Source organism: Urtica dioica, chromosome 1 (genome assembly GCF_054948205.1).
Source record: "Urtica dioica subsp. dioica isolate 48M chromosome 1, U.dioica_male_clone48M_v1_H2, whole genome shotgun sequence".
Classification (NCBI taxonomy): domain Eukaryota; kingdom Viridiplantae; phylum Streptophyta; class Magnoliopsida; order Rosales; family Urticaceae; genus Urtica; species Urtica dioica.
The window spans coordinates 1,080,364-1,103,860 of record NC_142756.1 but is presented as its reverse complement, the minus strand read 5'-3'; the positions used below and the strand labels follow the sequence as shown (position 1 = coordinate 1,103,860).

At 40.0% G+C, this 23,497-nt stretch overlaps 3 protein-coding genes and 1 pseudogene across 4 annotated transcripts; 3 read left to right on the top strand and 1 right to left on the bottom strand.

Moving 5' to 3' along the window:
- The first annotated feature begins 279 nt into the window (after window positions 1-279).
- LOC149406063 (chaperone protein dnaJ 49-like) lies at window positions 280-873 on the top strand (annotated as a pseudogene).
- Window positions 874-7,696: 6,823 nt separating this feature from the next.
- LOC149406062 (Tetratricopeptide repeat (TPR)-like superfamily protein) lies at window positions 7,697-10,544 on the top strand. Of its 2 annotated transcripts, none has more exons than XM_089611226.1 (2): window positions 7,697-7,916; window positions 8,069-10,544. In XM_089611226.1, the coding sequence occupies exon 2, from the start codon at window positions 8,105-8,107 to the stop codon at window positions 10,343-10,345; it is 2,241 nt and encodes a 746-aa protein (XP_089467352.1). In that variant the 5' UTR covers window positions 7,697-7,916; window positions 8,069-8,104; the 3' UTR covers window positions 10,346-10,544. The 2 variants fall into 2 exon arrangements, with proteins under 2 accessions (XP_089467352.1, XP_089467426.1); XM_089611300.1 differs by having other exon boundaries at window positions 7,702-7,916; window positions 8,076-10,544.
- Window positions 10,545-10,791: 247 nt separating this feature from the next.
- On the bottom strand, window positions 10,792-13,829 carry CNGC18 (cyclic nucleotide-gated channel 18). Its single transcript, XM_089611124.1, has 6 exons — window positions 13,301-13,829; window positions 12,621-12,833; window positions 12,230-12,528; window positions 12,037-12,148; window positions 11,714-11,950; window positions 10,792-11,436 (listed from the first exon to the last, which is right to left on the bottom strand). Exons 1-6 carry the CDS (start codon window positions 13,781-13,783, stop codon window positions 10,819-10,821), a joined length of 1,962 nt encoding a protein of 653 aa, XP_089467250.1. The 5' UTR covers window positions 13,784-13,829; the 3' UTR covers window positions 10,792-10,818.
- A 4,055-nt stretch (window positions 13,830-17,884) lies between these two features.
- LOC149406060 (Potassium transporter family protein) lies at window positions 17,885-23,269 on the top strand. The gene is made up of 8 exons (XM_089611022.1): window positions 17,885-18,247; window positions 18,340-18,832; window positions 18,972-19,025; window positions 20,492-20,752; window positions 21,043-21,095; window positions 21,311-21,434; window positions 21,503-21,757; window positions 22,148-23,269. The coding sequence occupies exons 1-8, from the start codon at window positions 18,200-18,202 to the stop codon at window positions 23,185-23,187; spliced, it is 2,328 nt and encodes a 775-aa protein (XP_089467148.1). The 5' UTR covers window positions 17,885-18,199; the 3' UTR covers window positions 23,188-23,269.
- Window positions 23,270-23,497: the final 228 nt, after the last annotated feature.

Below are 23,497 nucleotides of genomic sequence, written 5' to 3'. Positions count from 1 at the left end.
AACAGTTTTGAGATACGATTGTATTTGTAGCTCAGAAAACTTTTCAAAGAAAAAAAGAAAAAAAAAAAAGAGAATGGATTGCAATAAAGACGAGGCGACGCGTGCGAAAGAAATTGCAGAGAAGAAATTCTCGGCTAAAGACGTAACAGGCGCGAGAAAATTCGCTTTAAAAGCCCAAGCCCTTTTCCCGGGCCTCGAGGGGGTCCCACAAATGCTCTCGACTCTGGACGTGTACGCCTCGGCCGAGAAGAAAGTCAGAAAACTTTTCAAAGAAAAAAAGAAAAAAAAAAGAGAATGGATTGCAATAAAGACGAGGCGACGTGTGCGAAATAAATTGCAGAGAAGAAATTCTCAGCTAAAGACGTAACGGGCGCGAGAAAATTCGCTTTAAAAGCCCAAGCCCTTTTCCCGGGCCTCGAGGGGGTCCCACAAATGCTCTCGACTCTGGACGTGTACGCCTCGGCCGAGAAGAAAGTCAACGGAGAACCCGACTGGTACGGGATCCTCGGAGTTGACCATAAATCCGACGAAGAGACGGTCCGAAGACAGTACCGAAAGCTCGCTCTGATGCTTCATCCGGACAAGAACAAGTCCGTCAGAACCGAGGGGGCGTTCAAGCTCATCTCCGAGGCTTGGACTTTGCTCTCCGACCGAGCCAAGAGGTCGATTTACGACCAACGGACGAGGAAGGCTTCGAAGCCCCCGAAGAGCTCGGGCCGAGGGGCGAATCCGTCAAATCCCTCGCCTCATCAGAAGCAGAGACCGAACACGTTTTGGACGGTGTGCCACGCGTGCAAAATGCGGTACGAGTATCTCCGGGTTTACTTGAACCACAATCCACTGAGTAGACACAAGGTTTGGAAGGGAGTATAATTAAAGATAAATTTATTACAAAGCAGTTCCAACATAATTCATTTACTTATTTTCTAAAAACCATGGTTAGAAGAAAAAAAAAATAAATAAGGAAATAAACCGGCTACTCCTCTTCCTGAAGCAGCCTTCTGCACTTGATTTATCTCTCGGCGGAAAGCAACAGTTTTGAGATACGATTGTATTTGTAGCTCAGAAAACTTTTCAGGGTTCTAAATGAAAAAGGAAATGTCAACCACCGAGTAGACACAAGGTATAGAAGGGAGTATAATAAATAAGAGGAAATAAAATAAGAGTGCAATTCATCCAATGCCTAATGACTCAATGCAATTAATTAAAGATAAATTTATTACAAAGCAGTTCCAACATAATTCATTTACTTATTTTCTAAAAACCAAAGTGAAACTCAGCAACTCACCTTCTTGACTTTTCTCTTTTCCAAATATCTTCTACAGTATAGTATGGATCATTAGCCACGAGTCACTTATGTTTCTTTATATGAAAGCCACGTATTATGTAGAAGTTCGTGAATCAGCCAAACTCTATCCAATAACAATGATGAACCGCCTTATTAAATAAACTAGTTTAAAAAACGCGCGATGCGTGAGTCAGCAATTTTTTTTTACTAAAAAAAGGTAAAAAAGAAAAATAAGTAAAATAAAGTAAGTGGAAGACTTTTAATTGTATTAAATATAATATACATTAAAAAATTATACAAAATATATTGATAAGAGAGGGAGGAAATAAATTAATATACATAAAAAAAATTATACAAAATATATTAATGAAAGAAGGAAAACAAAATCAAAATCGGAAGTAAAAAAAAAATCAAAACCGGAAGGGAAAAAAATGACATCCACGTGTCGCTGCCTGGCGGCACCAGGATTCAAGTTGAAATAAAAATATATACAAAATATATTGATGAGAGAGAGAAAAAAAAATTAAAGGTCGGAAAAAAATATAAATGATAATATATGTTATTGATATAGTATAATATAGTATTAGTAATTATGATTATAATATACATTAAAAAAAATTATACAAAATATATTGATGTTTGGAAAGGAAAAAAAATCAAAATTGGAAAGCAAAAAAAAAAATCAAAATCGGAAGGAAAAAAAAATGGCTTCCACGTGTCGCTGTCGGGCGGCACCAAGATTCAAGTTGAAATAAAAATATATACAAAATATATTGATGAGAGCGGGAAAAAAAAGCAAAGGTCGGGAAAAAAATAAATGATAATATATGTTATTGATATAGTATAATATAGTATTAGTAATTACTATACTATAAAGAAAATGTTTAGTTTTAATTAACGATTAATGGTTAAGCAAATGATTAAATCCAGTAAACACATAAGAAAATGAAGTCCGATAAACTTCTTAAATTTTCAACTATATAAAGATACATACCAAACAGTTAAAAGAAAAAATCACTTACTATGATAACTGTCTTTGACATAATAATAAAATAAAAATGAAAAAGAAGTTATACTAGAGCATCTCTGAAAAAAAAACCCCGTAGAGAAAAAAGAGTGCTTATTAGCGGAAGAAAATAAAAGGTAACTCTCAATGACTCAGTGGGATCCGCCGTGGGCCATAGCAGGCTTCGACGAACTCGTACGGGCGCAGAGAGATCACCTTGAGTGTAATATCAGCCATAAGGAAACCCTGGTCAAAAGGGGACTTGACTACGTTGTCGAGATAGCGGTCGGTGCCGTGCTCGTGGCTGGTCCGCTCCAAATCCATAGTGACAAATGTTCCACATAGAGAAATAATATCCATAACGAACAAGAGTAGGTGTACTGAGTCAAAATTAGATGAAATTTGCAGAGAATTAGAGAAAGAGATGAGATGAGTGGGAGTGAGAGGGAGTGAGTAGTGACCTTATATATATAGAGGATAGGAAGATGATGAGGTTTCCAACCACACGCGCGAGTACTAATACTATATTATACTATATCAATAACATATATTATCATTTTTTTCCCGACCTTTGCTTTTTTTTTTTCCCGCTCTCATCAATATATTTTGTATATATTTTTATTTCAACTTGAATCTTGGTGCCGCCCGACAGCGACACGTGGAAGCCATTTTTTTTTCCTTCCGATTTTGATTTTTTTTTTTGCTTTCCAATTTTGATTTTTTTTCCTTTCCAAACATCAATATATTTTGTATAATTTTTTTTAATGTATATTATAATTATAATTACTAATACTATATTATACTATATCAATAACATATATTATCATTTATATTTTTTTTCAGACCTTTAATTTTTTTTCCCTCTCTCATCAATATATTTTGTATATATTTTTATTTAAACTTGAATTCTGGTGCCGCCAGGCAGCGACACGTGGAGGCCATTTTTTTCCGTTCCGGTTTTGATTTTTTTTTTTTACTTCCGATTTTGATTTTTTTTTCCTTCTTTCATTAATATATTTTGTATAATATTTTTATGTATATTAATTTATTTCCTCCCTCTCTTATCAATATATTTTGTATAATTTTTTAATGTATATTATATTTAATACAATTAAAAGTCTTCCACTTACTTTATTTTACTTATTTTTCTTTTTCACTTTTTTTAGTAAAAAAAAATTGCCGACTTGCGCATCGCGCGTTTTTTAAACTAGTTTATTTAATAAGGCGGTTCATCATTGTTATTGGATAGAGTTTGGCTGATTCACGAACTTCTACATAATACGTGGCTTTCATATAAAGAAACATAAGTGACTCGTGGCTAATGATACATACTATACTGTAGAAGATATTTGGAAAAGAGAAAAGCCAATTTATTTTACATGTCATTTTTAACATGATATTTTCCATACTATACTGTGGTTTGACTTGACAAAGAAAAACGCGAGAGAGATAGGGAGTGATGAGACGAGAGATAGGATTTCAGAGAGAGTTTCAGAGACAAATTTTCAGTTTGGGGCAAGTGAGGTCGAAGAAGAAAGCCAAAGTTTTATAAGTAAACCCTATAAATCGGATGCGACATGTCGCATCCGATAACCAAATGGATGCGACATGTCGCATCCGATAGCGGCATCGGATGCGAGGATGCGACTTGTCGCATCCAAAAGTATTAAAAAAAATTGAAATCAATCGCCACGTCGATAAGTGAAGGAAAAAGAGGGGGAGTTTTGGCCCGTTCAAATTTTTGGACCTTCGGATGCGACAGTGTCGCATCCAAAAGTCTAAAAAACCATCGGATGCGACAAGTCGCATCCGATACCACTTAAATTTAGCGAAAATTTTGATTTCCTGGATCACTTCTCGCATCCGATGCCCATGTAGATGTGACATTTAGATGCAACATGTCGCATCTGATACCTATCCACATAAAAAATGTATTTTGTTGTAGTGCATGGTGCTGATTCACTGCGGAATTATGTTGCTGGAGGTCTTCGTGCCACTCCTCGTCGAGTCCAAGGAGTTGACTCTCCGTCTTGGGTGGCTTGGCGATTTTTTTACGAGCACGAAGATACTGGTGGTCTTCGTTCTCTCGCCGCCCGCCACACGCTGACACTTATTCATGTTCGTTATGGATATTATTTCTTTATGTGAAACAATTGTAACGATGGATTTGGAGCGGTCTAACCACGAGCACGACACCGACAGATATCTTGACAATGTAGTCAAGTCCCTTTTTTAAAAGTGCTTCCTTATGGGTGATATTGTACTGAAGGTGATCTCTCTTGGCCCGTACGAGGTCGTGGAAGCCTGTTATGGTCTACGACGGGTCCCAGAGAGTGATTGAGAGTTACCTTTTATTTTCTTCGGCTAATAAGCATTTTTTTTCCCTTCGGGTTTTTTTTTCAGAGATGCCCTAGTATAACTTTTTTCATTTTTATTTTATTTTATTTTATTATTATGTAAAGATCAATATATATGAAACAATTTCATGCTCGATCTCTAGAGCACAAAAAAACGTACATAATTCATAGTGCTCTCACATTCACATGCATATGCACGACCACGTCACCTTTGTGATATACAATCAACAGAATAATGGTCACTTATATCCATATTAGCAATACAGTAATTGTTTCAAAAATTACTGAACGAAAATCGTGATTGCGGTAGCTCTTAAGTAAAATTCCACTTCCACGTCACCTTTGTGGAGAAATAGTAAGATTGAGTTTTAACTTTGTTTTAGTTTTAATAGTTTCGATATCGAAAGAAATTAAAAAAAAAAAAGTTCCAAGACATGTATGAATATAATATAGTAATATTTTAGTAGAGACAGTTATCATAGTAAGTGATTTTTAGTTGAAAATTTAAGAAGTTTATCGTGCTTCATTTTCTTATGTGTTTACTGGATTTAATCATTTGCTTAACCATTAATCGTGAATTAAAACTAAACATTTTCTTTATGGTCGTGGTTACAATTTACTGACTTTATTTTCGTCACTCATATGTATAAATAATAAATTATAGAAAGGTTAGTCAGACTTTTGAAAAATATGTATTACTTCTCAGAAGAATTAAATTAGGACATTGGAATATTAGTACAATTAAAGATTTTTCTCAAAATAAACCAAATAGCTAATTTAATTAGGACACACGTAAATTGGCGTGGGCTTCATAAATGTGGGTTAACAAATCTAAAATTTAATGATATTGTTGGGGAAATGGCCGTTTATAGTAGTCATTTCAATATTTTGGACCAAAATATTGAGTTCCTTGTTTTGCACACTTTTAGTAGTTGCTCATGTGAGCAAATACAATCTTGCCCTTTAGTTTGATTCTTATGTTGAAAATATCCACAATTTTGGCCGGTTCAAGGTTTTTTTTATTAAAAAAAAGAAAAAAAAAACTGAGTTTCACTTTCTTCTACATTCGCGCTCTCTCTCCTCTGACGGTTTCTCTCTCTAAAACCATCACACCCACGTCGCTGAAATCGTCGGGAAATCAATAACAACAGCAACAACACATTCTCTCAAGTATATCTCTACATTCTCCATAATTTTTTCATATCTCTACGAAGCCCTCTTTCTTCTCCATTGGTTTTCCGGAAACCTAAAAACCTAAATCGCAGAAAATGACGACGGCCAAAAAACGTCCGCCGGTTCGGAAGAGTCCGAGGACGAAGAGCACGGACGCCGGCGAAGAAAAGTGTTGCTCCCGCGAAGAAGTCTCCCGCCCAGAAGCCAACACCGGCTCGGCGATTGAAGAAGCCAATGATTGAATCTCCGACGTCAGATGAAGAAGAGACATCGTCATTCGAGTTGAAGGTCCGAAAGAGAAAAGCAAGTATAAATGAGGTACATTTCTTCACTTTGAGCGTTTGGGTAACTTTTTGATTGCATGCCGAGTGAGTTTGAGTTATTATTTATGTAAACAATATTGGGTGATTATATATGTGATTGTAGAATTCTTTGATCTACATTTTCTGTGTTTGGAAGACGTCATAGGCCATAAAGATGTAATTGTAGACATATAAAACTATAGTCACTAGAATTGTAGATGTTTATGTCTACAATTTCATACAATTTCGACATCTACAATATCTGAAATTGTAGTTATAACAATTTTACAACAATTTATCGAACACCTATTTGTTTTTTAAAACAACTTTTTCTAACATCAAAATCTAAAACCGGAGTAACGCCAAACGGAGTCTATATTGTCGTCTTCTGTATATTTCCATCGGATTGGGAGTCTCCTTCAATACCATTTTTTTCGATCGAATCTCAACGTCGCCACAGTTAAGAAGATGAAGAATCTTGAGGCGATGAATCGGCATTGACGGTCTATGCGGCTTCAGATTCCTTGACAATGCTTTTTCAATCCCCAACTTTTTGCACGTCGATGCACCTCTTGAGGTGCTTCTCCAGCAAGGTGAGCCTTTGGATCTCCGACAAAACTTGGCCAACAAAACAAAGGTGTAGCTGAGATTTTTCAACCAACCCAGACCTAGCTCAAAACACCAACACGATTAAAGAACAAGAAAAAGAAATCATGGGTAGTTTTTGGAACCCCTAATAAAATGGGCTAGTTTCTTTATAAAATAAAAAATAAAAAAAATTGATAGTTAGACTATTATTTTAATTTCTCGCTCATAAAATCGCTAATTAGTAACAAATCTCTACAAGATTCAAAATGACCAATATCTTTAATATGTCAGCAATATATTTTGCGTTTGAAATTTTTCCTAATGCAAATTCCACGATATTGGGCTTTTTGTTTTAGAATAAATATGAGGCCTCGGTTCTAATGCAAATCGATCAATGAATCAACGTTTGGTTGTCAAGTTCGTGGCTGCGCGAAAATCACTGAAATCAACTCTATTTCTTCATTCGTTCTCAAAGTGAAACAATGATTTCAATTTTCGGAATCCCGGGTAAGTTTATCTCCAGATTAATCGAGTGAATTTTTGTTGTTTTGTTTAATCCCGGGCGAGGAGAGAGAGAATAATAGAAATATTTAATTATTTAATAATAATTAATATATCTGATAACAATATTTAAATATTAAAAATATTTAGAATAATAGAAAATACTATTATACCATTTTAAATATTGTCACTTCATCAAAACGTGAAACTTAACGTCCAAATATTGATGAAAGTGGGGCCTTGTAACACGTGTTTGAGTTGTGAGTTGAGTTTTGTAACATTTTCAAGTGCAGAGAGCTAAATGTAACTGAGGTACGAATCCAGAAGGTAAAAATATGATTTATTCATAAAAGTAAGGCATATGACCCCTTAGACATGTTACCTTAATGATCTAATTTAACGAAAGGGGTAGATTTGATATAATTTCATAACACAGACGTACGAGAATGGTCTTTTTGCATCATATCTAAAATATAGAGTGCAAAGCGAAATTCGGTCTAAAGGGGGTAAAAAATTAAAAATGATTCATTTCCCAAATCCTAAAACCCTAGAGAGCGGTAACACTTTCCGCTCGATCTCTCTCTCTCTCTCTCTCTTCGTCTTCTCCGACAACTGAAAGCTTCTCAACGCCGTCACCGGCGGCGCAGCTTTGATTCCGCCATCGTCGCTATCTTTTAACTCCTCGGAATCACTTATCTAAGGTAACGAACCAAACTCTGTTCTCACTCTTTTCATTTCTGGTTTTTTTACGAGCCCCAAGTTCAGTTTCATAGCTCTTTGTAATGCGTACATTTGAAACGAACTTGATTCATACAATGTATTGTTTGTTCGATTGATTTCGAATTAACGTTAGGGATCAGGTCCAGAACTGAACTCCACTAGTTAATCAATGGCCGGAGTTTTGACCAAGAGTCGTCAATGGAGACCAACCCTGTCATTCACCAGAATCGCCGAAGATCGTCTCCGACTCTTCTGCACGGCCATAGAAGACCCTGCCCCGAAGCCGAAGCCGAAGCCCAATCCCAAGCCGGAGAGGAGAACGAGAGCCACGATTGATCGAAACCCCGAGAGCATCGAGAACACGATCTGCAGAATGATGGCGAACCGGTCGTGGACGACTCGGCTGCAAAACTCGATCCGATCTCTGGTCCCGCGGTTCGACAACTCTCTGGTGTGGAATGTCCTGAATGTTTGCAGAGACTCCGAGCATGCCCTGCAATTCTACCGGTGGGTCGAGCGGTCGGGCCTGGTCCGCCACGACCGCGACAGCCACTTGAAGATCATCAAGATCTTGACCGGCGACGCGAAGCTCAACCACGCGAGGCTGATCCTCCTCGACATGCCCAAGAAAGGCGTTCCCTGGGACGAGGCCTTGTTCGTCAAGTTGATGGAAGGCTACGCCAAGGCCGGGATCGTCCAAGAGTCCGTGAACGTCTTCAACATGATGAAGAAGCTCCGAGTCGTCAGGACTGGGAAATCCTACGACGCTCTGTTGTTGATTATTCTCAGGCGAGGGAGGTATATGATGGCGAAGAGGTACTTCAACGCGATGCTCAGGGACGGGGTCGAGCCGACCTTGGTCACGTATAACATCATGATATGGGGTTTTTTCTTGTCGAAGAGATTGGAGACGGCGAGGCGATTCTTCGAGGAGATGAAGCAGAGGAACGTTTCGCCGGACGCGGTGACGTACAACACGATGATGCACGGGTACAATCGGCTGAAGATGACCGACGAGGCCGAGAAGTGCTTTGCGGAGATGAAGGAGAGGAAGATCGGACAGACGGCGATCAGCTACACGGCCATGATCAAAGGGTACCTCGACGCAGAGAGGTTCGAGGACGCTCTGAGGCTCTTCGCGGAGATGAAGAAGTCGAAGATCAACCCGAATGAAGTGACTTTCTCGACTCTCCTTCCGCGGCTCTGCGATGCCGGGAAGATGGTCGAGGCACGGGCTCTGCTGAGGGAGATGGTGGAGAGGCGGGTCGTCCCGAAGGACAAGTCCGTCTTTTCGAAGCTTCTCTCGGGTCACTGCAAGTCCGGGGATTTGGATGCTGCCACGGAGGTTCTCGAGACGATGAACTCGCAGAGAGTCCCGACGAACTGCGGTCACTACGGGGTTCTGATCCAGAGCTTCTGCGAGGCCGGGCTCCACGGCCGAGCGGCGAATCTCGTGGACGAGCTCGTCGAGAAGGAGATCGTGCTTCAGCCGCGGAGGAGCGGCTCTGCCGCGATGGAGGCGAGCGTGTACAACCCGGTGATCGAGCATCTCTGCCTGAACGGGGAGACCGGGAAAGCCGAGAACTTTTTCCGGCAGCTGATGAAGACGGGGGTGAAAGACTCGGCCGCTTTCAACAGCCTCGTGAGAGGTCACTCCAAGGAAGGGAATCCCGAGTCGGCGCTCGAGGTTTTCAGGATCATGGAGCGGAGAGGGGTCGAGACCGACTCCGAGTCGTTCTCGCTGCTTGTCAAGAGCTACTTGGCTAAAGGCGAGTCCGCTGAAGCTAAATCGGCTCTGGACAGCATGATCGAGAGCGGGCATCGCCCCGAGAGCTCGCTGTTCCGATCGGTCGCGGAGTCTCTGTTCGAGGACGGTCGCGTTCAGACCGCGAGCCGGGTCATGAGGACCATGGTCGAGAAGGGCTTGGTGACCGGAAACGCCGACCTGTTCTCGAAGATCATCGAGGCGCTCTTCCTCAGAGGCCACTGCGAGGAGGCGATCGGGCGGGTCAACCTTCTGATGACGCAGAAGAAGGGCTCGGCGCCGGATTTGGACGCTCTCCTCTCCGTTCTGAGCGAGAAGAAGAAGACCATCGCGGCTCTCAAGCTCGTGGAGTTTTGCATGGACAGAGACTGGGACTTGGATTTCTCGACCTACGACAAGGTCTTGGACGCCCTTCTGGCCGCCGGAAAGACGCTCAAGGCTTACTCTGTTCTGACCGCCCTCATCGCGAAAGGAGGGTCTACGAATTGGAGCAAGAGCGGAGATCTCATCAATAGCCTCAACAAGGAGGGAAACTCGAGGCAGTCCGATATTCTCTCGAGGCTGATCGAGGGCAGTAAGAAAGACGGGAAGAAGAGCACAAAAAGGGGTTCGAAAAAACAAGAGTCTGCCTCGGCGCCTAATTAATGCGTAGCTCTGGTTTGTTAATTCTTACTCTTCCTCTTTAGAGTTCATTTGGTTTTTGGGTTCTTATGAGTTTTGTTAGGAACAGAATAAGAAGTGATTTTGTTGTTGCAGTTGTAAGCAATTCAAACATGAGATGGCTCATTGTAGTTTTGGCGTTTGGCTTTTGATGACCAATGCACAATATTTTATTTTTTCTTTTTCTTTTGTTGTGCATTAATCTCTTCTGCAGATTACAGGCTTCCTTACTTGTCACTCACTTTCACTTCTATTTTTTTATTTTAATCTCTTTGCTGCTGGCTTAAGCAAAACTATGGAAAGAAATAAAAACGGACGAGAGAACAATTGAAGTCAGTTTTTTTTAAGCAACATTTGAGATTGGTTGGAGATTCGGACTCAGAAAAACACATAATCAACAATCTTTTTTCTATCTAAACTAGTCTGGTTTGTTAGCAAACTAAATTAATCCAAATCCCCTATCTTAACCTAACATCCTCGTGACCCCAAGAGAAATCAGGCTCGCTCGGCTTAAACAACTTAGGCATCTTCAAGCTGGCGGCCTCGGGCGGAGGCGGCGGGGCCACCGCTGACGTGGCGGCGGCGGCGGTCAATTCGCGAGCCATCTTTCTTTTGGCGAAGCGGCGCCAGGCGGCTTGGACGAAGCAGGCGCCCCAGGTGCGCCACTGGTGGGAGTAGTAGCGGAAGGCGTGCTGGAGCCGCTTGCTGTGGAGGCGCTTGAACTGTCCGGACACGAAACGGAGCTCCTCGGCTCGGAGCGCAAAGGCCTCGACCTCTGTGAGGGCTTTCACAGTGCGGGTCGAGGTCGGGAGGTTCAGGCTCGGGGCCGGGGCCAGGGCCCACGTGAGGAGCTCCTCGCCGCAGAAGTCCCCCGGCCTCAGGGTCGTGGAGTTGAAGAACCCGGCCCGACCCCCGTTCGTCGTCGAGCTCTCTAGTTGGCCGCGGATCACAAAGAGCATCTCGTCCACCGGGTCGCCCTCTCGAACGATGTACGTCCCTTGGATGCTCAACGTTGATACCAATCGCTCGCATATCGCGTCCAAGAGTTGGTCGTCCATTTGAGAGAAAAACGGAACCTGATAACCCCCCCAAAGAACCAACCAACCAACCAAGTATTACAGTCTGTTTGAGACTCGAAAAATAAAGAGAAATTGTTCCATTTGCCACCAATTTCATAACTTTTTCCCGCTTTCCACCAATAGACTAATTTGGCTCAAAATGCCACCGATATGTCAACAATGTGGTGGCATTTTGGGCTAAATTAGTCTTTTGGTGGAAAGTGAGAAAATGTTATGAAATTGGTGGCAAATGTGACAATTTCTCAAAACTAAAGTACTAAAGGGTAATAATTACTCGGCGGACGAGGGCGAGGCAGAGGTGACGTTGGATGTCGCGGCGGAGGTCGAGAGGGAGCGAGCGGAGGATGGATTCCTCGTTGACTCCTCGGGTGGCGAGCCATTGATATTGCACGAAACGGCGGACTCGGTCCATGAGGTCCACCGGCATCTGGCGGTGCCTCATCCACTCCTCCGTGTCCCTCCGCTTCACCCGCCATTCCTCCAGCCTCACCGTCATCGATTGCAGATACGTCTTAACACCAACGAAAAAAAACTCATCGTCACAACACAAATCTTCGAAAGAAATAAGAAAGAGAAACCCTCTTGCCAATCGCTTACCTGCATGTTTCCGATCAAATGCGCGAAGAGGACCAAGCCAACGATGCACAGAAGAATGCAAAACGTGGTCTCTCCCAGGAATTTGCTCGTCTCCAAATTCTGCCCGTACGAGCTTTTATATCACGCCAACAAATATTAGAAACAACAGACACCACTTGCATAGAATTTCGTCGCGAAATTGCAAAGAATTTACCTCAAGTTTCTCAAGCCCCACCAAAGGCAATACAAGTACTTGGCGGAGAATTTGGAGGAGAAGACGTCGTTAGTGATGGCGTCGGCGAACATACCGAAGTTGAAGCCGACGTTAGTTGCGGCGTCGCACGTCGATGCGACGGTGGTGGCGTTGGTCCACGCGAGACGCCTCAGATCGGTGCAGTCGAGGTAGGCCGGGACGCAAGAACCGGGACGAGCCGCGTTCTCCTTCTCGCACTCCCACCGCCAGCACGACACTAACCGCCCTATCGACAATAGGTACCACGTCGCACCTATCACCTAATCGTCGCACCGTATCATATCATCATTTTGTTTGTTGTGAAATCGGAAAATAATACGATGATTGTAATTGTTGAGGTGTGTGTGGTTACGTGGCTGGCGAGCATGTAGAGGAGGAGGTTGTAGGCGGCGCCGGCCCAGGCGGTCTTGGCGACCACTCCGGTGGTTTTTATGATACGCCGATTCAGAGGAAACATGAGGAACAGCCTCGGGATGTACTGCAACAAAACGATCAGAGCCAATGTGTTGTTCGTGTGGTCTCTTCTCGAGTCTCTCGTCGCCGGTATCACTATCCATATCACAATCTGCCGCCACGACATCCCACAAAATAATAATCAATAAATAAGTAATTATTATGTCGCTCCAGTCTAATGATTGATCACACTAATTTTCTCTTAAACCCGTGGAAAATCGTTAGATTTAATCGTCAATTAATTTTCGGGATGAAGTTCCCTAATCAGAAACAATTTTGTTCATTCCGTTAATTTCATACAAGTCCGTATCTTATCTTGTTCGGACCGATAAATAAACCTGTTTCTCAACAAATTCATATTCACAAACACACAATTTAATTATACAAAAAAAAAAAACCAAATTGGATTACTTTATAAGCAAATTTTTCGAAGCATTCCAATTTTACCAAAGCAACTCCGATAAAATTAATATTATTGTCAATTGATTTCGAGATTAAATTCAAAATAGAGAATTCAATTATTTAAAAAAAAAAAAAATTAAATTTTTTTTTTAGTAGTAAATTGTATATTAGGCTTGCCTGGGGCAGAGGGAGAGCGGAGAAGAGATCGACGGCGAAATCGGAGCGAAGGTATCGGCGGGCAACGAGAGCCGGGTCGGTTACGAACTCTCCGCGGCCGAATATCTTGGAGTTGGGTGCCACGTAGGCGGTCCTGAACTTGATGATGATGTGGACAAGGAAGAAGAGGTCGGAGCCGGAGCGGAGCACCGTGACGGCGGCGGAGAGCCCGACGTCGGAGGCGACGCAGGCGGGCCCCGCGACGGAGGGCACGAACAAGTAGAGAGGGTCGATCACCAGCGCCGCTATGCACGTCACCAGAAACACCTGGTTCCACCGCGCCACCGCCTCGCTGTCCGGCGCCAGGATCCACGCTCCGCCGCCGCCGCCCTCCTCCTCCTCCGCCGCCGATGATGATGCCACGTCATCTCCGACGACGATCCCGTGGCGGAGCTCGCGGTTTCGACGCCACTTCTTCGCCGGCGTTGATATTATCCTGCGCATCTCCTTCTTCTTGATCCCTCGTGCATGGCCGTACGAGAGAGAGAGAGAGAGAGAGAGAGAGAGAGAGAGAGAGAGAGAGAGAGAGAGAGAGATTTTGGGGTTTTGGTTGGTTGTTTTTTTTTGTTGGTTTAGTTTTGACCGTTGAGATTTTCGCGGGAAATCGAACAGTGATCCGTTGTATTAGGAATAGATGAATGTTAAAGTGTTCCACGTCGTGTGAATGTGTTGTGTGTCTCTCTCGAATCGATTATATTATATTGGAAACCTAATTGATTAGAGATACAAGAGATAAAAAAAAAGAAATGAGAGAGAATTGTCTAGGTTGTCGTTTTCAGGGGAAAAAATAAAAACTAAAAAACAATATTAAAAGTTGTAGTGTTTTGTCTTGATATAAATCCTGAATAACTCAGCCGTTTGATCGAACTTTTTATACTCATAAGAGCGTCTCCGTTGCTAAGACATAGACGTGTCATATCACTCGGGCAATTCTCGGGCTAAGCTCACTCGGGTCGGGTCATTGTGCCCGGCTAGGTTCATCGGGATGATCACTTTGGGGTCGTTTTGTTGTGCCATTTAAGGCTTGATTCAATTGGGCCATTTGAGGCTCAAGTGTTATACATTTCTTCTAGATCGTGGGTTGACCATGATTATTATAATTTTATAAGTGATAATCATTGAGTACGTGTCTTCGGTTAGTTCCTAGGTTTTAATCCTTGAGTCAAGAGACTTCAAACAGTTATTTCTTAGGTTTGTAGTCATGTTCTTTTTTTTTTTTTTTTTTTTTTTTCTGTTAAACTAGTCTTGATCCCATTAGTTTCTTCTTAGTTTTTGTTCGTCGAGTTTCGTCTTAAATTATGTTTTAGTAGTTCCTCTCTCTCTTTTTAAGTACTCGAACTTATAGTTGTTCTTAGCGACTTTTTACTCAGAACGACCATATTATTTTATCGAGTAACCCGCTATAGTTTTGACTTCATTAAGAAACATCTGATACATGTTTTGATAAATTCAAATTTGATTAGAATTTACATTAAGTTATTCTTATGTTTAGTCTACACAGTCAACGAGCCTAACAAAACAGATAGTGATCATTTTACAAATAATTACAGCCTATAATTCTACAAAAATTATGGCTTATTGATCATTATTTACCCGACTTTTCCTTCTTTTTTCCTCATTAAATATACTGATTCCCTTTTGAGCCTGACATTATGTGCCATTAACACCCACAACAACTTCAAATATGAAAATGAGGGACTAGTAATAAAAATAACCCAGCAATAATTTATTCACTCGATTTATGAATTGACGTACGAAAGAATTGACAATTCTAATAGTTGTGGGATCCATCCAGAAAGATTTTTCTTAGTGCGAATTTCGAATTGACACGGATTGTAAAAAGAAAAAGAAAAGTGAGTGCTATGTGTACATTTGCCAGTAAAGAAGTGGCACTCAATTATGCAAAATAAATAAATGAATAAACTATATGACAAATTTGGGATCGCTTATGATATAAAGTCATATATATAGAGCTTCTTTTGCTTCTACAATGATAACCACTATATCCATCCATATGATGTGTGTGTGGCTATTTTCAAATACCATTTATCTTATCTTTATTTTTTTCAAAATAAAAAGAATAAAAAAAAAAATCACCATCCAAAACTAAATGATATACATTAACCCTTCAACATAACAATAGAATTTATGGTGATCATATATTTATAATGGACTTCTCAAACCTATAAATTTAAACAGCTATTTAAGCACGTCTTAAAAAATGGATTTTTTTCTTATTACAATCTGAATAAAAATATTTCTCTACTCTCTAGTTTCATTAAGAACGTCTGAATTAGACCTGTAATTATAAAAATTAAATGTGTAATTTTAATCTAAGTTGAAAACTAAAACAATGATATATCATATCATCTATCAATAACTCAATATAGTACTGATGTCATTTTCCATAATTATTTTGAAAGACGAAATTACGTTGTACTTATCTTATCTTTTTGGCTCTTCTTATTGATATTACTTTCAACTTTTAAGTAATTAATCGCTTGTTGACGTGTGTACATAATTTCGTACACACTTAAATGTTTCGGACTCATCAATCGTGAATGATTGTAGAAATTAAATGCCTGAAAAAATTGGTAGGCCAAGTTCAAGGTTTGTACAAATATTGGAAAATAATTAGGAGTCCATAAAGATTGGTGTAGTTTGACTTGATCCTTAATTTTAATATAAGCAATAATGAGGCACAAAAAAGTATGTATTGGGGATTATTAGTGGGGTTTATTGGGTCCAAGAAGCCAAACACGTTTGTCACCTTTTTTTTTTTTTTTTTTGGCATCTAAATAAAATCAACTAGAGCTTGCATTTTGTGATGATATTTTCTAGTTGAAAGAGTAAAGAGTTGACCTGGAATATATACATACAATATATATATATATATATATATATATATATATATATATATATATTGTATGTATATATTCCTTTCAAGAGCCTATCTGGCAAGATAATGACCTGGTAGCAGTTTGATCCTTGTTTGGCGACTCTAGAATATACATATGAAGATTATTCTGATAATGGACAGAAGAATAAATAAAATAAAATAAAAAATCGAAAAGTAATTAAGTAATAACACATTTTTAATGTTAGTATATTAGCCATAATTTATATATTCAAAAATAGGAATTAAAAAATAATCTTTAATAAACGATCACGTTTATTAAAGCTGGACTTGATTTTGTTTGTGGTGTTTACTTTATTACCTCAAAAACCAGCCATCACGTCAAAATAATTTCATTATATTAGTTGTAGAAGAAAGAATATGATTCTAATAAGCGTTAACCAAAAAGTTTAAACGTTTTTTGTAAAAAAAAAAAATAAACGATCTAAAGTTCTAAACTAATATATTCTTGGTATATTGCTCCATACATTTACCTTTTTTGTCGAGCAAGTTTAAAGCTTTTATTTGACTTTCAAGCTTTTGTTAGCTTTAGTAATTAGCAGCCGTTGGACTCAGTGAGTCACAAGCGATTCAAGTCTCGCTGTTTGAAAATTCTGTCTTAATAGTCTTAACTTTCAGCTACATTCATTGGTAAACATTGAATATTAGGACCAATTTTTCAGACTAAATTATTGCAGTTTTATTTTGTCTTATTTATTTGCTTTATAAACGTAGGTCTGGATGAAATATAAGGTATTTACAGTTAACTTTGACCATATTTTTTCGATACATAACTATTGCAAAATTATGGTAATTCTTTATAATTACATTCTCCTTGATTGGAATTTATCAGATGAAATGGTAAGTTCGAGTCACGATGAAAAAAAAAATCATTATCAGTTAATATTATTAATTTTAGTCGATTATTTTATTCTATTAAAGTATATATATGAAATCTTCATTTTATAAGTAGGTGAGCGTGGGTTTAGGCTGAGAGAGTCTTCTTTGTGAGTTTGTTTGTTTAACAATGACAGACATTCACGAAAGTGCCCAATCACCCATATGAGTTATATATATATATTATAAGTCCATTTGCGAATAAGATAAATAACTTGTGTCCGCACTTTCTATACAAATGTCCCACAAAATAATAATTGCCATTTTATCCCAAATTTAAAAAGAAAAAAAGAGAATTACATGTGGATGTTAGACACCCTATGCACACGCATGGACTGATAATATCTGAACTAAAATCTATGATAGAAATAATTTTTTTTTTTTTTTTAAATTTTATGAAAGGTCACAGTGGACCTGTTACTAATTAGGCATTCAACTATTAGTACCAAAATAACTGCCTCTTTTATTTTTTATATTTTTTTACAACCTGTCTGTTGAGAGTTGAGACTAGAGTTATTATTTTCATTTGACGTAGAAAGATAGGTTTGAATCCTTTATGACTTGCTTTAAAAATAAAAAATTATGCCTGTATCGTTGCTGACATGTAAAATAAAAATATTAGTCTGTCAGTGAATGTTTTTTTTTTTTTTTTTTTTAGAAGAGAGACCACTTGTTTTTTGAACTTTTTTCTTCTTCTCTTCAATATAAGAGAACCAAGTTCAATAGGTGATCAAGATAAAAGCTTTTTCAAGTTTTCAACACATCTCTCTCTCTCTCTCTCTCTAAACCAAAATCTCTACTAAAACGACTCTACAACAAAACCACAAAACACTATTTATGTGCTCGTGTAGGTTTTTCATTGGCCCTCGTTATTAGGTCGTGAACAACTTCAACACTAAACAAAACCATTTCATTATAAAAAAAGAAAAAGAAAAAAAGAAACCCATTTCTTTTTCGATTTGTCACAATTATACATAAATGACAAAAAAGAAAAGCTTAAACCCATCAGGGTCGTCCTCTTTCTGATAACTCCGTCGAGGAGAAGAAAAAAAAAAAACCCCATTTCCATGGATCTCGAAAGCCGAACCCACCACAACCATAACCACCCAAAGAAGGTAAGAACACAAAATCTCAAATCTTTTTTTTTTATCGAACGACAAACATTTAACTGTCGTTTTCTGATATGTGTGTGTGTTTATGTGATCAGAAAGAGTCATGGAAGACAGTTCTGACTCTGGCTTACCAGAGCCTGGGCGTGGTGTACGGAGACCTTGCCACGTCACCGCTATACGTGTACAAGAGCACTTTCGCGGAGGACATCGAACACTCGGAGACCAACGAGGAGATTTACGGCGTTTTGTCGTTCGTGTTCTGGACGTTGACTTTGATCCCTCTGCTGAAATACGTCTTCATCGTCCTCAGAGCCGACGACCACGGCGAGGGAGGGACTTTCGCGCTCTACTCGCTGCTCTGTCGCCACGCGCGCGTGAGCTCTCTCCCCAACGACCAGCTCGCCGACCAGGACTTGTCCGAGTACACCGACGACGATGGCGGCGAACAAAACGACAAGCTACGCGCTGGCTCCGCGATAAAAACGACATTGGAGAAGTACCGGGTTTTGCAGACCGTTTTGCTCGTCTTGGCTCTTATTGGGACTTGCATGGTCATCGGCGACGGCGTTCTCACACCTGCTCTTTCCGGTACTCTTTTATTTTTCATTTTCTTTTTTTTTCCGATTAATTTTTTTTTTTTAGGGTCGAATTGGTTTTTTTGAGTTATGATTTTCATTATTGAGGTTTGATTTTTTTTTTTTAATTTTTTTTTTTGGGGGGATTACAGTGTTCTCGGCGGTTTCAGGACTCGAGCTTTCCATGTCCAAAGAGCAACACAAATGTAAGTACTGAAAAGATACGATTTTTCATTCTCGGGGGTGACTTTGCAAAATTCAAAGAATTTGGGGTAACTAGTTGGAAATGACGGGGAATAGTCTTCTAATCTTTTGCTTTAAATTCAGAGCTTGGATGTTTTTTTTTGGTCCGTTACAAATATTATTTTATTATTATTTTAATATGCACTCACAAAGACGTGACACTGGTGGCCTGGTGGGCACGAGAAAAACTTTTTTTTTTTATTTCTTGCGAATGCTTGTTCGTGGGTCCCACTAACATACGTGTACACCATAGAATATATAGTTCAAGTTGAACCCTCTCTCTCCTTCGTTAATCAAAGTCCAATCACTGAATTCACAATCAGGATTTTATTTGTGACCTTATTAGGCGATGATACAGATTACAGAACAGAACTATGCGACAGTCCTTCACATTTGGCTGTTCAAAATATTAAAATAAGAATATGCGATTGATTGAGGGGAATAAACTTTTGTGTGTCATTGTTTTCAGGGTAAAAAGTGATTTATATGGATAAGATTGAATAACTAAAAGTTTTTTTTTTTTTTTTTTTGGTAGAATGGTCTAGTGAAGAGTACAGTCACAAACATCCTTATCATCTGGTTTCTAATGTTTATAGCGGTACTATAATAATCGTCTTTAGAAGTATGGTTTTGAGTCTCCAAAAGAGGAGTACATAATCATGGATTTTTGGTTATTGAAACTATTAGCCTTGATTAACATGTCATTATTACCATAATAAAGTTGATCATCATTTGCATGCACTATTTCCCACTACTTTTACTGTCTAAACTCTAAACAAAACATGCTCGAAGTATGTGGCCTAAACTTTTATAGTTTTTTTTTTTTAATTTTATAAATTCTACTAATATGGCGGTGTATCGAAGAAAGCAAATCTCCATCTCCAAAAAGATAAAATAATTTTTTTTCCTCCCACCATGTTTAATATAAACTTAGTGCAATGTTACATCTTAGCACCTATCTAACTTTTGTGTACATCAATATTGGACCACATTAATCTTATAGTTTTTATCTACTTTTTTTATATATAAAAAATAGGGTTTTTACTCACTAGGTCTAGGTCCCCATCTAATCCAATAAAATTATTAAAATTTTACTAGGTGTGTACATGTAGACCAACAACTTAAAGGTTTTTTTTTTAGATACAATACAATAGAATATACATTGACTCATATTTTTCACAATTTTTTATGCACTATTATTTCGACGGGATATTATTCAAATAAATTTAAGAAAATTTCAAATTAATATTAAATTCCATTTTTTTCTTTAGTTTGGACTTTTTTTTTTAGTGGGCCTTTGTAAAGCTATAAACTTTTGTTTGCTCAACTTATTTCCAAAGTGGTGGAATTGTGGTGTCCACTTCAGAGTCATGTTGTTAGTGATACACTATCTTTGTCTTGTTGTTCTTTTTTTTTTTGACCGTTGCAGATGTGGAGGTGCCGGTTGCTTGCGCGATACTCATCTTCCTGTTTGCGCTGCAGCACTACGGGACCCACCGGGTAGGGTTTCTGTTTGCGCCGATAGTGGTGACGTGGCTGATTTGCATAAGCGCGATCGGAGTTTACAACATCGTGCATTGGAACCCGCACGTGTACCGAGCCCTCTCGCCTTATTACATGTACAAGTTCCTCAACAAGACCCGTCGCCGCGGTTGGATGTCCCTCGGAGGAATATTGCTCTGCATTACAGGTACACAAACTAATTACAAGAGATTATTCCAAAAATTACATGAGCTTTTCACTTTATTCCCCTTTTATGACAACATATGTCACAAAAACAACTATTTCTAATGACAACTATAGTCATAAAAAGCTTTAGTGATGAATAATGAGAGAATTAGTCATATTTTTTAGAATAATCCCTAATTATGATCCTACATTATGCGTCTATTGCCTCGCCTTCGATTTTGTTGTTAAATAAGACCCAAATACATATGGCCTAAATGTGTACATTTTTTTTTTTGTTTTTTTGGGGGGCAGGGTCAGAAGCTATGTTTGCTGATCTTGGACACTTCTCACAGTTCTCAATTAAGGTAACTTTTTTTTTTCTTCTATAGTTCAAATTACTGATTGTCGATGATTGGCCGAAACTTTCATTTTACTAGGAGTCGATGAAAATTTGTAAGAGAAAAAAAAAATGAAATAAATTTAACTAGTTTCAGGGCCATCGACTTTTTCGACGGGCTTTTTCAGCTTTTAAAACCTCATCTTTTTTTTTTTACAAGGCTGTTTTTTTTGTGCAACACAGATTGCTTTTACATTTTTGGTATACCCATCATTGATTCTGGCATACATGGGACAAGCTGCTTATCTCTCCAAACACCATGTCTTAGACACCAACTATCACATCGGCTTTTACGTCTCCGTCCCCGGTACACTTTTTCTTTTCATTTCAACCCGTCCGTGTTATGTCCCTTATAGTGGTTATTTGTCTCGACAGAGAGATTGAGATGGCCGGTTCTGGGCATAGCGATCCTGGCGGCGGTGGTGGGAAGCCAGGCGGTGATCACGGGCACGTTCTCGATCATCAAGCAGTGCTCGTCCTTGGGCTGCTTTCCGAGGGTCAAGATAGTCCACACATCGTCCAAGGTCCACGGTCAGATCTACATCCCCGAGATCAATTGGACTCTCATGTTGTTGTGCCTCGCCGTCACCATCGGTTTCAGGGACACTAAACGCCTCGGAAACGCTTCAGGTACATTAAATTTCACCCCCATCTTGATTACACTTACATAGAGTAGAATGGGTCTCAAACTAGAGGCAAACCACTATAATAACATGTTTTTATAGTGAGGTCGCATTGAAAGTGAACCACTATAAATCAAAGGTCCAGTGACTATCTAGTCATATGAAACGTTAGAAATTTCTAAATAGCCAACGTTTCGTTATTTTTTTGGTAAATAGCCACGTAAATCTATTTACGCATAGTAAGTTTCTAGTAAATATGTGTAAATAACGTTGGTTACGTCATATTTTTGGCTATTTACGAAACATTTATTGCTATTTATGAAAAATTTACAAAACGTTTGGCTAAAATGCAAATGCTTATGTTTTTGTGGCTTATATCGCTAAATAAATCAAACAGGTTTGGCAGTGATAACGGTGATGCTAGTGACAACATGCCTGATGTCACTAGTGATGATCCTGTGCTGGCAAAAGAGCCTATTGGTGGCGATGGCGTTCATACTCTTCTTCGGGTCTGTGGAGGCGTTGTACTTCTCGGCGTCGCTGATAAAATTCCTCGAGGGGGCGTGGGTCCCGCTCGCGCTCTCGCTCATCTTCCTCGCGGTAATGTACTGCTGGCACTACGGCACGCTCCTCAAGTACGAGTCGGACGTGCACAACAAGGTCTCCATCGACTGGCTCCTCGGCCTGGGGCCCACGCTGGGGATCGTGCGGGTGCGGGGGATCGGCCTCATCCACACCGAGCTTGTCACGGGGATCCCCGCGATCTTCTCCCACTTCGTGGCCAATCTCCCGGCTTTCCACCAAGTCGTGGTCTTTCTGTGCGTGAAATCCGTCCCGGTCCCACACGTGCGGCCCCAAGAGAGGTTCTTGGTGGGCCGCGTGGGCCCGAGGGAGTACCGGCTCTACCGCTGCATCGCGCGCTACGGCTACCACGACGTCCACGTGGACGACACCGAGTTCGAGAAGGACCTCGTCCGGAGCATCGCCGAGCTCGTCCGCTCCGGCGATGACGTGGCTCCCTCGCCGGACGAGAGGATGACCGTGGTCGGGACGACCTCCTCGTCCGGCGCGAAAGGCGTCCGGCTCTCGGAGGAGAGCTCGCCGGACTTGCGGGCCGGGACGTCGTCTCCGGCGACGGAGATTCAAGCTCCGGCGAAGAAGGCGAGGAAGAGGGTGAGGTTTGTGTTGCCGGAGAGTCCGAGGATCGACAGAGAGGCGGAGCAAGAGCTGAGAGATCTCACGGAGGCCAGGGAAGCGGGAATGGCGTTCATACTCGGACACTCGTACGTTAGGGCTAAGAGTGGTTCAAGCCTCATGAAGAGAATCGTCATCAACTTTGGCTACGATTTCTTGAGAAGGAATTTCAGGGGGCCGAGTTATGCTTTGAATATTCCTCACGCTTCTACGCTCGAGGTTGGAATGATGTATCACGTTTGATTATATATATATATATATAGTGTTTGTATATATATCATAATGAAAGCGATATCACAAAGCGTACGTTTTGTGCATTTGTATATTTCATAGAGCTCGCTCACTCACACGCTTGGAACGGAATTCAGTCATAGAATAATCCAAGCATTTTTGTCATAGTGATTATTTTTTGCTTGTTTGTCAAGCAAATAAATTATTCGCGGCGGATTAAGTTTTACCAGTCTGAAATGTCTATTATTGTTTGCAACAAAGCTGTGATGACTCATACGTGACTTATAAAACAGCAAAAAAAAAAAAAAAAAAAAAACCATGG